The sequence below is a fragment of the Heliconius melpomene genome, chromosome 21 (assembly GCF_056956725.1).
Source record: "Heliconius melpomene rosina isolate 202511_hmr_F chromosome 21, ASM5695672v1, whole genome shotgun sequence".
Lineage (NCBI taxonomy): Eukaryota > Metazoa > Arthropoda > Insecta > Lepidoptera > Nymphalidae > Heliconius > Heliconius melpomene.
Window position 1 is genome coordinate 2,975,177 of NC_140409.1, and position 13,067 is coordinate 2,988,243.

General features: G+C 29.8%; 2 protein-coding genes across 2 annotated transcripts; one reads left to right on the forward strand and one right to left on the reverse strand.

Moving 5' to 3' along the window:
* The first annotated feature begins 1,413 nt into the window (after positions 1-1,413).
* LOC146526855 (gamma-soluble NSF attachment protein-like) lies at positions 1,414-5,780 on the forward strand. The gene is made up of 8 exons (XM_085205828.1): positions 1,414-1,595; positions 2,330-2,397; positions 2,471-2,625; positions 2,732-2,887; positions 3,159-3,229; positions 3,363-3,510; positions 3,747-3,992; positions 4,398-5,780. The coding sequence occupies exons 1-8, from the start codon at positions 1,543-1,545 to the stop codon at positions 4,488-4,490; spliced, it is 990 nt and encodes a 329-aa protein (XP_085061954.1). The 5' UTR covers positions 1,414-1,542; the 3' UTR covers positions 4,491-5,780.
* A 511-nt stretch (positions 5,781-6,291) lies between these two features.
* On the reverse strand, positions 6,292-8,340 carry LOC146526856 (uncharacterized). The gene is made up of 2 exons (XM_085206456.1): positions 8,132-8,340; positions 6,292-7,893 (listed from the first exon to the last, which is right to left on the reverse strand). The coding sequence occupies exons 1-2, from the start codon at positions 8,262-8,264 to the stop codon at positions 7,484-7,486; spliced, it is 543 nt and encodes a 180-aa protein (XP_085062582.1). The 5' UTR covers positions 8,265-8,340; the 3' UTR covers positions 6,292-7,483.
* Between the last annotated feature and the right edge of the window lie 4,727 nt (positions 8,341-13,067).

The window sequence follows — 13,067 nt, forward strand, 5'->3', positions numbered from 1 at the left end:
ATATGGTTATATTTTTTACTTTCACGCATGTATATAGCAGCTTAGCAAAGCCAAGGCGGACCCCTGTTTTTCGTTTTTCACCAATTCGAAACTAGGTTCTCTCTGTTATATTTGTAAGATGATTATTTGAATTCTTCCGCTCATATTTCTTCTCAACTTAATCTTGACGTTAATATACCTATTTAAATGGATTTCATGACCTAAATACTATTTTATAATTAAACACAATTAATTAAAATACGTACCTACTAGAATTTTTTAGTAATTGTAGTAAATTTACTATTGAGATATTCTTATCATCACAGAGAAAAACCTTCGAAAACACGTTCGACGATACCGGAGGAAGGTCACGAAAAACTCCGGAGGTGTATGAAGAAGTTGATGATTGTTCCGTTTTTTCTTTTACAGAAAGCAAGTTTCTTTTTTTAGGGTTCCGTACCTTTTCTAGGTACAGAACCTACCTTTCTAGGTACTAGGTAATGTATAGAACATTGTAAAATAGTTGTACTGTAAAGAAATATGGTAAAATAGTATACTTGTAAGATATATTACAAGGTATTAAGTTAAAAAAAAAATACTGGCATTTTTTGTTCCAGAAGTAATTTTTAAAACTATTAGTATTAGTATAGAATAATCTCTAAAAGTTTCATTGGTGCAGCTCAATGACATGTTAAAAAATGTACCTACTCGAATCATGAAACGGTAAATAATTGTTATTCTTATAACGAGAATTGACTACATTTAAATCGATCTTTTTACATATTTACAAAAGTCCAATTTTTGGTATATTCATTTGATGATAGTTCATTCCGTACATTAAAGCTCACAGGTTAAAACGCCGTTTACTTTTTTGTTTCTGATAAGCCGGAAATCAGCTGGAATCGTGGAGGAAGTGCGAGCCCATTTTTTCGAGGCGGAGTTTTCAGAACGCATGTTCTACATCATATTTCTAACTACAAATTTATACTGTCAAAATATGTTAATAAATGATAATAAACTTAATAAAGCTCTATCTATGTACTGGTCGGTAAAAAAAATCCTAAAAAATGCCTAAAAAACAGGCAGGCACATGGGATGATCCCTTTAAAAAATACTGTATTGCTAAAGCGGAATTAAAAATTCATGCTTTTTTAATTATCATCATCATCATCATCATCAACAGCCATCTTTTGTCCACTGTTGGACATAGGCCTTCCCCAATTCTCGTTAATGTAGTAGTAGTTTTTAATTATAATGAATTAAATTTATCTGCTAAAAAATATTAGACAAAATTAATTATATATACAATAAATTGGACTATTATAATATTAACGTAATTTTCCACATGTTTTTTATTTATTTTGTTATATTTGTCAATGGCAACAAATCAACAATGTTATCTGTGGTCACAGTATCTAACATCACTCTCACTCTACAATCTACGTTCACAATTGTCAACGTCAAACATTCAGTGTCTGCAGAAATATTGATTTTGTGAGAAAACTTGTAAACTAAGCAAAGTCATCACTGTTTCAATTTTTGAAGGAAAATCTGTAATTAACAATGTCTGCTAAATTACACGAAGCACAAGAACACTGTAAAGCTGCGGAAAAATTGTAAGTTGCGACTTGTGAATTGTTTGCAATATAAAGCAAAATAATATAAGCTATGATTCTGGTATAAATACAATATATAATAATATGCAATATATAATATATACAGAGCTATGCGTCATTTTAACTTCTTTGAAAATGTATATTTTCTATCCATAAAAGTACAACTTCTTTTTTCGTTTAATGTAAGATATGTAAAGGAGAGTAAAATTTTTGTTTTCCATGTTATTGATCGTCCATTGCGTTTAGATGCATCATTGTTTCGTTCTTAGTCTAATATTACTTTGAGAATGTCGTGTATATTGAATTTATATTATGTATTATCTACAACTATACATAATAATATGTATTCTCTAAAAATTATATCAAATATATTTTTTTATTTATTCTTTATTTCACAATTTACACATCAGACTAAGTTGAATGGCAGAGAAACATTGTCAATAATAGTATTTAGTTATATAATTTTATAATACTTTCATTCAAAAAATTATGAGATGTTTGATATGGGAGTGGTCATTTGTCTCAAAACTTTTTTTTTATTACAAATATATGTAAATGAGTTAAATTTATGTTATCTATGGCCTGAAAATAAGTTTAATTGATATTAAAGGAGATATTGAAGAATTAAATACAATACTTTTGTTAATTAAAAAATAAAAAATATCTTGTTGTTTCATAAATATTACTCATATTTATTAAATATCTGTCAATATATGTTCATTCTTTTTATTTAGTTTGAAAACATCACTTCTGAAATGGAAACCTGATTTTGATTCTGCTGCTGATGAGTATAGTCAAGCAGGTTAGTCAAAAATATAATCATTGTTTTTATTCTATTAAAATTTATATATAATGTTGCTTGTTTTACTATTTAGCTCAGTGCTATAGGATTGCACGGGATCTTCAGAGTTCAAAAGATACCTACCTGAAAGCTTCTGAATTCTACAAGAAGAATCGCTCATTCTTCCATGCTGCTAAGGCAATTGAAAATGCCATTATAGTCAGCAAGGAAGTGGCAACTACAGATGAGGTTTGTAATATGTATTTATATCATAAATATAATAATGATTAGTTTATGAAGTAGTAATTTTAAAAAAGTTGCCTTAATTGTTATAAATTGGCAAATATTATTACAGTTATATACATTGGGGTTGGAATCCAGCAGTTTGTATCAGCAACATGGGTCAGGAGATTCAGGAGCCAATATTTTGGATAAAGTAGCAAAAATTATTGAAGAGAAGTCACCAGAATTGGCTGTGAAGCTTTTCCAGCAAGCTGCTGATGTTTCATCAGTAATAATAATTTTGATTACTATTTTTGTAATTTTTAAAGTGTTATTATTATACACTTGGGGATAAAAATACTTTTTAAAATAATAATCATTATAATGTATGGTAATTTGGAACCTTGTTAGACGATTTGCAAAAAGTGTACATTCCTATCCCGCTACAATACATTTTTTATTCCTTTTCGAAAAATATATATAATTACTATGTTAAATTGAGCATTTTATAGTGGTTTTTTTTTACTTATCAAAAATTTTAAATAGCTTTTTTTTTTTAGACAGAGAGTGGACAGCATCAAGGATCTGAGTATATCAGCAAGTCATCGAGAATTCTTGTTAAGCTTCAGAGGTAATGTGCATATAGTGTGACATAAAACTTTCTTAATATTTTATAATGTGCATAAGAAATCTATGCTTTTGCTACTTTTTTAGCTATTATTAAAATCTTAATATCATTATTATATTTTGTCAAATTTATTTAGGTATGATGAAGCTGTGGACAGCTTGCGCCGTGAGATTGGTTTCCATCAGGAAGCCGGCAACATCAGTGCAGTAGGCAGATTAACTGTTGCAATTGTACTTGTACAACTGGCTAGGGGTGATGCTGTAGCTGCGGAGAAAGCTTACAAAGTATGTAATGAATACACTACTATTAAGTTTTTTAACATTCCAGTATCTTACTTTTGTAACAATAGCAAGGTTTTGTTTCTATAATTAATATATTCAATGTTTTACTCCAATAATAAGTTTTGTTATTTATACATTTCATGTACAGGTAGATTGATCAGTTACATTTTTAGTATATACATTTTAAATTGATAAAATCTTCAGTAAAGGATAAAATTAAAAATTTACGCATTAAATAGGAATGGGGCAACAATTGTGAAGTGCCAGAAATGCAAACTCTTGAACAATTGCTACAAGCTTATGATGAAGAGGACCGTGAATCTGCAAAAAGGGCGCTCTGTTCCCCCTTCATACGGAGCATGGACGTGGAGTACGCGAGGCTGGCCACTACCATACCCTTGCCGGAGGGCATTGAGCCTGCCCCCAAAGCGAGTGTCAGGGAGAATGCTGCACCGTCTTATGTTAGCGCTAATGCTACATATATGGTAAGTTCTTAATAGTGTACAACATTGAATTGTATATATCTTTTTTAGTTTATATTATATATATAATAATGAAAATTAACTTTAAAATATAATTAATATGATGAATTATGTAAAATGTGATATTTTCCAATTATATTTTATATATCAAAACAAAATTGACGGAATCATGGCACAACAATATACCGACTCACTGTAAACGTGACAATTTTTTATTCTATTCCCACTTCGTAGATATCATCATTTAATTTCCTCGCTCTGGTTTGCTATTAGACAATGGGCGGCGTTGAGTTTCACCACTAAATACCCAATGTCGAAAATTGGTTTATATGGGGAATAGAGTGTCTTGATCTTCTCTCAGCTTGTTAAATGCGAGTTGCTGAAACCTATAAAAAATGTCAATTTTAGCAAGAAGACAAAGCTGGATCACAGTTTCAGAGCAGCGGTTATCCATCGAGTGACAATCAAGAGAAAAAGGAAGAAGATGATGAGCTATGCTAAGTGAACCCTGGATGACGTGATCAATTATATTAAAAGGCTTTGATCCAATTCTAAAACTTATTGAACCTATCATTAGATATTATTGGCGTTAAATATAATATGACCTGATTCAAGATAAACATATTATTATGTAAAAATTGTATTTCTTTTGCATTTGTAGCTCATATTTCATATATGTAGGTTACTGCTGTTACTATATTTTATTATTAGATAAGCTAATGGATATTTGTGAATGTTATATTTTTATTTAAGTGTTTAATTGATTTTTATTGAAAATATTTTTATATGTTGCAACCAATGTATATTTTAAATTAACGTTAAGATGTAATGTTTGATTCCTATTGATATATTATATTAATCATGGCAAATATTTATGGAAATGTTGTTGGTATAAAAATAAATATAGAGTATAATTATTTATGTGTAATTATTAACATTATGATAAAAAGACGTGATTATGATGATGGATTGCTTTTATTTTATTTGACATATTATATGTAATTGGTTATACTCAAATATATATTTCTCAAAATATTACTTTGTAATTTTTTTCTGCCTTATATTTTTTTATATATATATGATATTTAATTTTTTCTCCATGTTAGATCTTTGTACATTCGTTTTATTTTTCATTTACTTATATCTATTTTTCATATTATAAATTAATATTCTTGGATTTGATATTATATATAAAAATGCAATCAAATAAATATATATTACTATTTAATATGACTTTTTGGAAGTCAATCTATTATATATATATGACACACAAATAAATAATAAAATTTATTTTGCAAGTTTATTAAAAAAAATATTGTCGAGATTATGTGATAGATATAATTGAATATATTTTGGTAACATAGTGTGTTATAACAGCCATAGTCTTAGTATGTTAGTGTTAACTTGTGTGTAAATTTTATTTTTATACATTTTAAGTAAGTATTTTTATAAATTATTTTAATACAATGATGTCAATTTTTATTTCAAAGTGTCTTTGCAAAGTTACTTACATAAATGAATGTTATATAATGGTGAATTTGAATATTTTTAAGTTTTTCTGTCAAGTAGTTATTATAAAATTATATTTACACATGTAATACTGTAAGTTGTAGCACATTTACTATAGTTATATAAATATTTAATCTATTTAATTATATATATGTATCTCAAAAAAGACCCCGAAATAATGTTGTTAGTTATACTTCCAAATGACTAAAGATGTTTGTTAGTGTCAATTTGTATCATTAATTTTGCTTCTTTATGAATAATGAAATAAATGTATTGAAACAACGTCTTTTAATTTATTTATTATCCTCTTGATTTATTTACCATGAAATATTTCTATTGAAATAGTAACTTTTTTTAAATTTTCTTGAATTTGTAATTGTGTCACTGTTAATAGTAACATCAATAATTCTCTTATTAAACTATCAAAATATTATTCTTAGTTGAAATGTTGTTTATATAATAAAATTAAAAAACTATTTGAGAAAAAAGTATTTTTTTAATATATTGAAATTCCATTGATATAATTTATAATATCATTATGAAAGTAATGTTTTTAACAATACAAAGCTACTAACGACTAAATAATTCCTATAAATAGCAAGAGATCTGTACAATTATAAAAATACAACTATAATTATAAAATCTAAAACAATAATCCTTATAAAAATTAATATTATTTGAAAACGAAATTTAATGGGCCTCACACACTTCAATATTGTCCCACTTAAGCATGATAAATTTAAACTAAAATAATATAATATTAATAGTTATAGGTAAAATAAAACAACATGAATAAGGCAAAATTTCATATTATATTGTCATTCTGCTATTGGCATGGACAATAGCAGGGATGTTACGGATATAACATATTGGATCTGTATATGCATAGAAGCTTTTTCTAAAATTATTTCATGTATAAAACCATCCATTAATTCTGGAGAGACAATATGAGAAATAATTTTTTAAAAATATCTTGTGATAATATGTTGTTTATTTTTTTAACTAGTGCCTAACAAAAGTTCTTTGTACTTATCACTACTTCCTACTAAGTACTAATGAGTTTGCTTACAGATATGGATTGATTTTAAATTTAATATCCATAGGTGACAGTAGGATAATTAGTATTAGTACTAGAGTAATAAGTTTTCAACTTACAATTTATAACATTAGTAATAAAATTTGTAAATCATATAAAACTGAAGCTATATTAGTTTTGTTATAATTAAAAAGAAATGCCACTTAGACATGTTGTTGTCGTAACATAAAATTATTTACAAAGGGGGATGCTTACAGTGAATTATTTATTACACATGCAAGTATACCAAATAAAAAAAAATGTTTTCCAAGTATTACTTTGAACTTATGATATATATATACAATATACATCATGTATTTGCCTTGGTCTTGATAATAATCAAAACAGAACAATAAAATTTGAAATATGACATGATATAGTATACATTTGTGCTATAGGTAATTAATAATTTTGAACATACAGTTAAATGTAGCAATATACACTAACAGAAAAATATTTTAATTATATATATGCACATTTAGGCCCATATTAATAAGCCACTCTCAAGTCTGAAATTCGACATGGTTTTCATTCATTAATTACATATCTATGAATGAAAATGGCATCTGAAAATTGATCTCAGACTTGAGAGTGATTTATAAATACAGGCTTTAGTACAAATTGTTGTGTACACACTATTTTAACATTGCTGTATTAATCCAAACAGTTTAAATATAAAAAAAAATAAAACAATAAAATTTGAGAAAATTAATGAGTGATATATAAATAATTTTATCACTATACATTTAGCTAAACAATATTTAATCAAAAATATGAAAATGTTTTGCCAAACTCTTGAAATAAATTTAGTTTAATACAGTTAGTATATGCATAATTAAATTCCTATAAAATACTATTTTACAACTTATAATATAATACTTAACATTAGATTCACAAATATTAGAACTGTTTAAGACTGGAGATTTTTATGGGTGAACATGGATATATATTGCGGCATCATTGGTGGGACTGTGGGTGTTGATTCCGGGGGATGATCCTTATCTTTATTGTTTTTTGTTTTTCTAAATTGGAACCCATTTTTACGAAGTATTTTACGCAGTGTTTCTCTTGAACCCTTAAAATTAATTTCTTCTTTGAGTATTTGTAAGAGCTTGTTTATAGTGGGCACTTCTTTTTTGTATGCATAGAATTCATGTATTTTTCTTCGTATTACTTGCAAGTCATACTCATCAACCTCAATTTTGCCTTTAGTTCGAACTCTTTTCTTTGGTGTCTTCTTTAATGTTTCTGGATCCAATAAACCTTGTTCAACAAGTCTTGCTTCCTTGACTATGTTTAATACAGTGCGTTCTGACACGCCTGTAATGAATGATTAAAATATTTATGAAAGTTTATTTTAAAAATATTGAATGTATGAATGTATAAGTAGTTAATCAATAGGATTTTATAAGCTTAGATTACCTTACATGGAGCAGAGGAGAAATTTAATTGTTCAAAGGATGTTGTATTCTTCAATAAAATTGGTAAAATTTGAACATTTATACATTTTTTTTCGCAATTCTAAACATGTACTGAATACACAAAGTAAAAGACAAACCTGTGGCGGCGGACACTCTTACGTAAACTTTACTTAAAGGAATTATTGGGACCTGCATCCGTTTTTCTTCATCCATAAATTCTTTTACTTTCAAAATTATGTCACGAACTTCACTTGTAATGTTTTTCGGCATGTTATATACTTGTTATTAAAATTTATCAAACAAACAATACAAATGGCTGACTTGTTTGAGCATAGAGTATATAAGTTTTAAACGTCAACGTCTTTCGGTAACTTTTTATACGAAAGACTTAATAAGTACAGCCTATTGAATAAAGTATTTTTAAATCATAAATTATAGTATTTAGTTAGTTATTATAGTATATAGTTTAGTTTATCATAGATTATAGTATTTTTAAATCATAAATTATCTTTATGTAAAAGTATTGTTACAATGAAACAAAGGGTTGTGTTAACCCTAACTACTATTCTTCTCTACATCCCGACCCTCTTTCTCGTTTCTATTTACTCCATACGGTTTGTGCATTTCTGTGATACAAACTTGTACCTCCTTAGCGTCGCTATTCATCTCAAGTATCATAAAATTATTTATATACAAATATTTGCATGTGTATCCATAAAGCTTACAATTTTAAAATAGAAAAATTTAAGTAATAAATTTTCTGTTTGTATTGGCCAATTTGAGTGGCGAGCATTAGGGGAGGCCTATGTCCAGCAGTAGATTTTGAAAGGCTGATGGATGGATAATTGGGTAATTTGTTGAGTTTTATTTATTTGATATTTGCGGCCATATGTCGTGTTACAGGGGTATAAGGATGCGATTGTAAACTCGACAGGTCGAGGGTTCGATGCAGAGTGAACATAGAGTTTGGCATCCATATAAATTTCGATTATTTGTAATAGGTAAACTCGGGCGCTTTATAAAATATTAAACTCGGCTCTCATTTCTCATCTCAAAGTTAATACAATGTTATCATTAAATTCATTTGATATTCTTAAGTTCTGTAACCTACTCTTATATTTGACCGTATTGCAAATGTGCATTGTACATAGTACCTTTATACCAAATATCAAGTTTCCAGGCAATTCTATAAGTAGACTAATTTTAATAAGCTTATTGAATGATGGATTCTTATACGGCTTTCACTAAATTTAACTGCAAGAACACCTAAAAATGTGGGTGTATTTAGAGATAATTATGTTCCTGTAAACGTTCTTTTTTTAATTATTCTGGGCAAATTGTAGGGATGGGCTAGGACACATCCCCCCGTCCCCCTTAATCCTACACCTATACTTACAACTCATAAAAATCCTGATTAAGCAACAAAATAATAAAGTCATATGCTATTAACATTAAAAGTGATATCTATTAGAGTTTACCTAACGTAGCTTCGTTTTCTTTAGAAATATTCGGCGGCAGGTCTAGAGATGCGTGACAAAAATCCCTAATTTAGACAATGGTTTGCCCAATTCCTTCAAAAGCAGGCCAATAAAGCGACAGTCAAGTTATTTTATGAGCGAGGTGTAGATTCCGCGGTCGTGCGCTGCAAGCCGGCCATGGCCCATGCGGCGAATGCGAAACAGTTTTTTTTTACTTTAATTTAATTAATATTCTTTGTAGTGTTATGTTGCGACAATGCGGGGAAATGTTACTGTGTAACATTCGTTGTATAATTATGTATAAGATAATAGATTAAAAATATAGAATATCTTAATATTTTCTCTTATGTCTTATGAGATATGGGAAATGCGTAGGTATAATTTATGTGATGAAAGGCTTATGTACCTACCAGCTATTAAAATTATATAATGAATGAAATGTTTATAATAAATTCAAGTATTTTGTGATACCAAAACATATTTATAATTATTTATACAATATTTTGTATTTATATACGCCTATAACATAAGAAATCATTAATATTAGTAATGTTTCGCGCCCTTCCTTGAACTTGCATAATGCATAGCAACGAACGTCTTCACACAATGAACATACTATCTATTCACAATCATAGAATTTTAAACGGCGGCCACTACTTAGTACTCGTTTTAGTTTCTAAGTTGTAATATTACTATGTAAACAAAATAGCAATTTATTCGTGAAACTATTACTTTGAGGCCGTCACGGCGCAGGGGCACAAGGGCGTGACTGTAACGCGACGGTCGCGGGTTCGATCCCCATTCGAAGGAATGAATTATTATTTATTAATATTTTCATTTCTTCGCTCTGGCACCAAGGCTAAAGCCCCGCGTCGAGTTCCGCTACTCAACACGCAATGCCTTGAGTATCTTAACTCTATGTTCCTTCTGTCTACCCTGCTGTGTGCGGGATACAGCGTGAAGCTGATTTTAGTCATGGAACTATAGTATACAGTATAGACTACACTGTGAGCGAATTACTTGAATATTGTATAACATATAGTAGGTAGGTACGGTAGAATACAGATGACACTGAGGTCATCTACTTTACCGGTGTGATAAGATGAAAGTGCATCGTCGAGAGGTGCGTAATATAGACCTACTTATAGACAGACAGACAGAATCTACTATTTATTTTATTATCAGCTTCATACATAAATATGTAATACACTGATATATAGACGCAGATCCAACCTTCGAGCCTTCAGCCTCCAGATTTCAAAAGTAAACGCCGCCACCCCAAATCGGCCTAATACGAGTCGGTCTCTTTATTAGTCTTAGCTCTCTTTAAACCTATCATTATTTATTCCCTACTCGGAATACCATTATTAATTTTTAAAATTATCCATTTTTATCCACTGAGATAATATAAAAAATATAGTGTTTCAATTTATCTTATAATAACTGCTATAAAATTAAAATAAAGCTAAATGAGCATATAAAATATTTTTCTGAAATTTCTATATACACATATTATAAAATCAATTTTAATATACACATATTATAATAACTTTTAATTGTTGTGTCCATGTGTGCGTTAAATTTATTAGGCCAAATTAATTTGTTTTAAGTTTTGATAGGATAGAAAGTATACTAGTTTATACATATATACATATGTATATATACAGATTAATTAGAATTAGAACGATGAAGATACTTTTTATCCTGGGATAGCGTAATAGCTATCCCAGGATATTAATATTTACCAAAAAAATTAATTGAATCGCCTTAAGTTGTTAAATAATTGTTTCATTACAGACAGAATTAACTGGAACGGAACAATTAGCGCATGAATAAATATTGGTCAAATGGTTATTCTGTAAAATAACACATTTATGTATTGTATGTACGTACAGCGTAGTAGCTAGAAAAAAATATTTAGACAAAAAAAGGCCGTCGTTCCGCACACAAGGGTGTGACCGTAACGCGACGGTGGTGGGTTCGATCCCCACTCGAGGAAGAGAAATATTTATTTACGTTTATATTTCCATTTCTTCGCTCTGGTGTTGATGCAAAGCGCGGCGTTGAATTCTGCCACTTATCATGCAATGCCTCCAGAATTCGGCAGAATGTCGAAAGGTTCGCTCTAATTACCCTCCTGTGTTTTTTTTATCTATAGATTTATATATAGATACAACTACAAATTTATATATGCGCGGGATACATCGTGAAGCTACTTAGACTTAAAGAACTTTATCAGTTAAGTTTTTTTTTACATTAATCATTACCATGTTTGGGGATCGAACCAAAAATCATCACATTCACAGTTAAACTCGGTCTTTCTACACCTCAACGTCCAATGCCTCCAGAGGTTGACGGAAAGTGTCTTAATGGGAACTGAGTGTCTTAACACTAGGTTCTCCGGTTCCCTCTGCCTACGCTGCCATGTGCGAGACACAAAGTGAAACTGCGGGATAGGGACAGAGTGAAACTGAAAAGATTAAAAAAAACTTAAAATTTTTTTGAGTTGTCGTCCAGTGTCTATGTTTTAATTTGTGAGTTCACCGGACCGCATCAGAAATCGGATTGTATATCTTCCATACGTTGGCAAACCGCAACCGCTGACCGAGATAAACATGAACATGAACAAACCCACTGCAAAATATTAACTGGGTTGTTAACATATTATACTGTAGTATGCAGGTATAATTTAAGTAATAACTTCTCGAGCCGTCAAAGCGTAGTTAGGTAATGTCTTAATGTACCTTTAGGAGTTTAGAATATTCAAATTTTCATTGAGCATGCTTGTTTTTAGTTTAACAATTAATAACAAGTTACGACACTCTGTTACTTATTAACACTTTCGTCCAGCAGTTTCTGCTGAATTCTTGAGGAGTTGCGTGTTGGGTGGCTGAACTCATGGCCACATTTTGCCTCGGTACCAGAGTGAGGGAATGAAAATATTAAGTAAATATATCTTTCCCCCGAGTGGGAATCGAATCCACAACCGTTTCGTTAATAAACGCGCGCTTGTGTTGTGAGGATGTATACATTTTTAAAAATATCAGGACTATATCTAAAAGAAACATTTCGTCTGAATTCCAATAAGTTTGTAATTTAAATATGTGTAATACATATTTTAAGTAATATAACCTATCATATCTATAGATCTCCAGATACGATCTGGTTGCATATTTATAAACTGTGGTATGTCTTGCGTAGGTACTTGTTTGCAATAGCTTTGGCGTCTCTATCAGAAATTGGTCATGAGGATCCTGTATTAAATTAAATTAAAGTTAAAATATTCAATCAGCTTCACGCTGTATCCCGTATACAGCAGGTGCAGGTGCAGGTGCAGCAGGTGGGCAGAAGGAAACCAGTGTTAAGACACCCCCTTCCCCACTTTCTGCCGAATTTTTCGAGGCATTGCGTGTTGAGTGGGCTCAACGCCGGGCTTTTGCTTTGGTGCCAGAGCGAAGAAAAGAAAATATTAGTCAAAGGATCACTATCAACTTCCTACATGTAAATAATAAGAAAATGACTACCATTCTTTAAAGTAAATAATAGAATCTTTTCTCACGTTCAAATTCACTGCGGGTTACTTAATTTAATACTT

Coding starts and splice junctions, on each gene's coding strand:
- LOC146526856 (XM_085206456.1), bottom strand. CDS start 8,264: ATGCCGAAAAACATTACAAGTGAAGTTCGTGACATAATTTTGAAAGTA. Junction 7,894..8,131: donor AAGAGTGTCCGCCGCCACAG/GTTTGTCTTTTA, acceptor CATTCATTACAG/GCGTGTCAGAACGCACTGTA.
- LOC146526855 (XM_085205828.1), top strand. CDS start 1,543: ATGTCTGCTAAATTACACGAAGCACAAGAACACTGTAAAGCTGCGGAA. Junction 3,230..3,362: donor ATTCTTGTTAAGCTTCAGAG/GTAATGTGCATA, acceptor AAATTTATTTAG/GTATGATGAAGCTGTGGACA. Junction 3,993..4,397: donor GCGCTAATGCTACATATATG/GTAAGTTCTTAA, acceptor TGTCAATTTTAG/CAAGAAGACAAAGCTGGATC.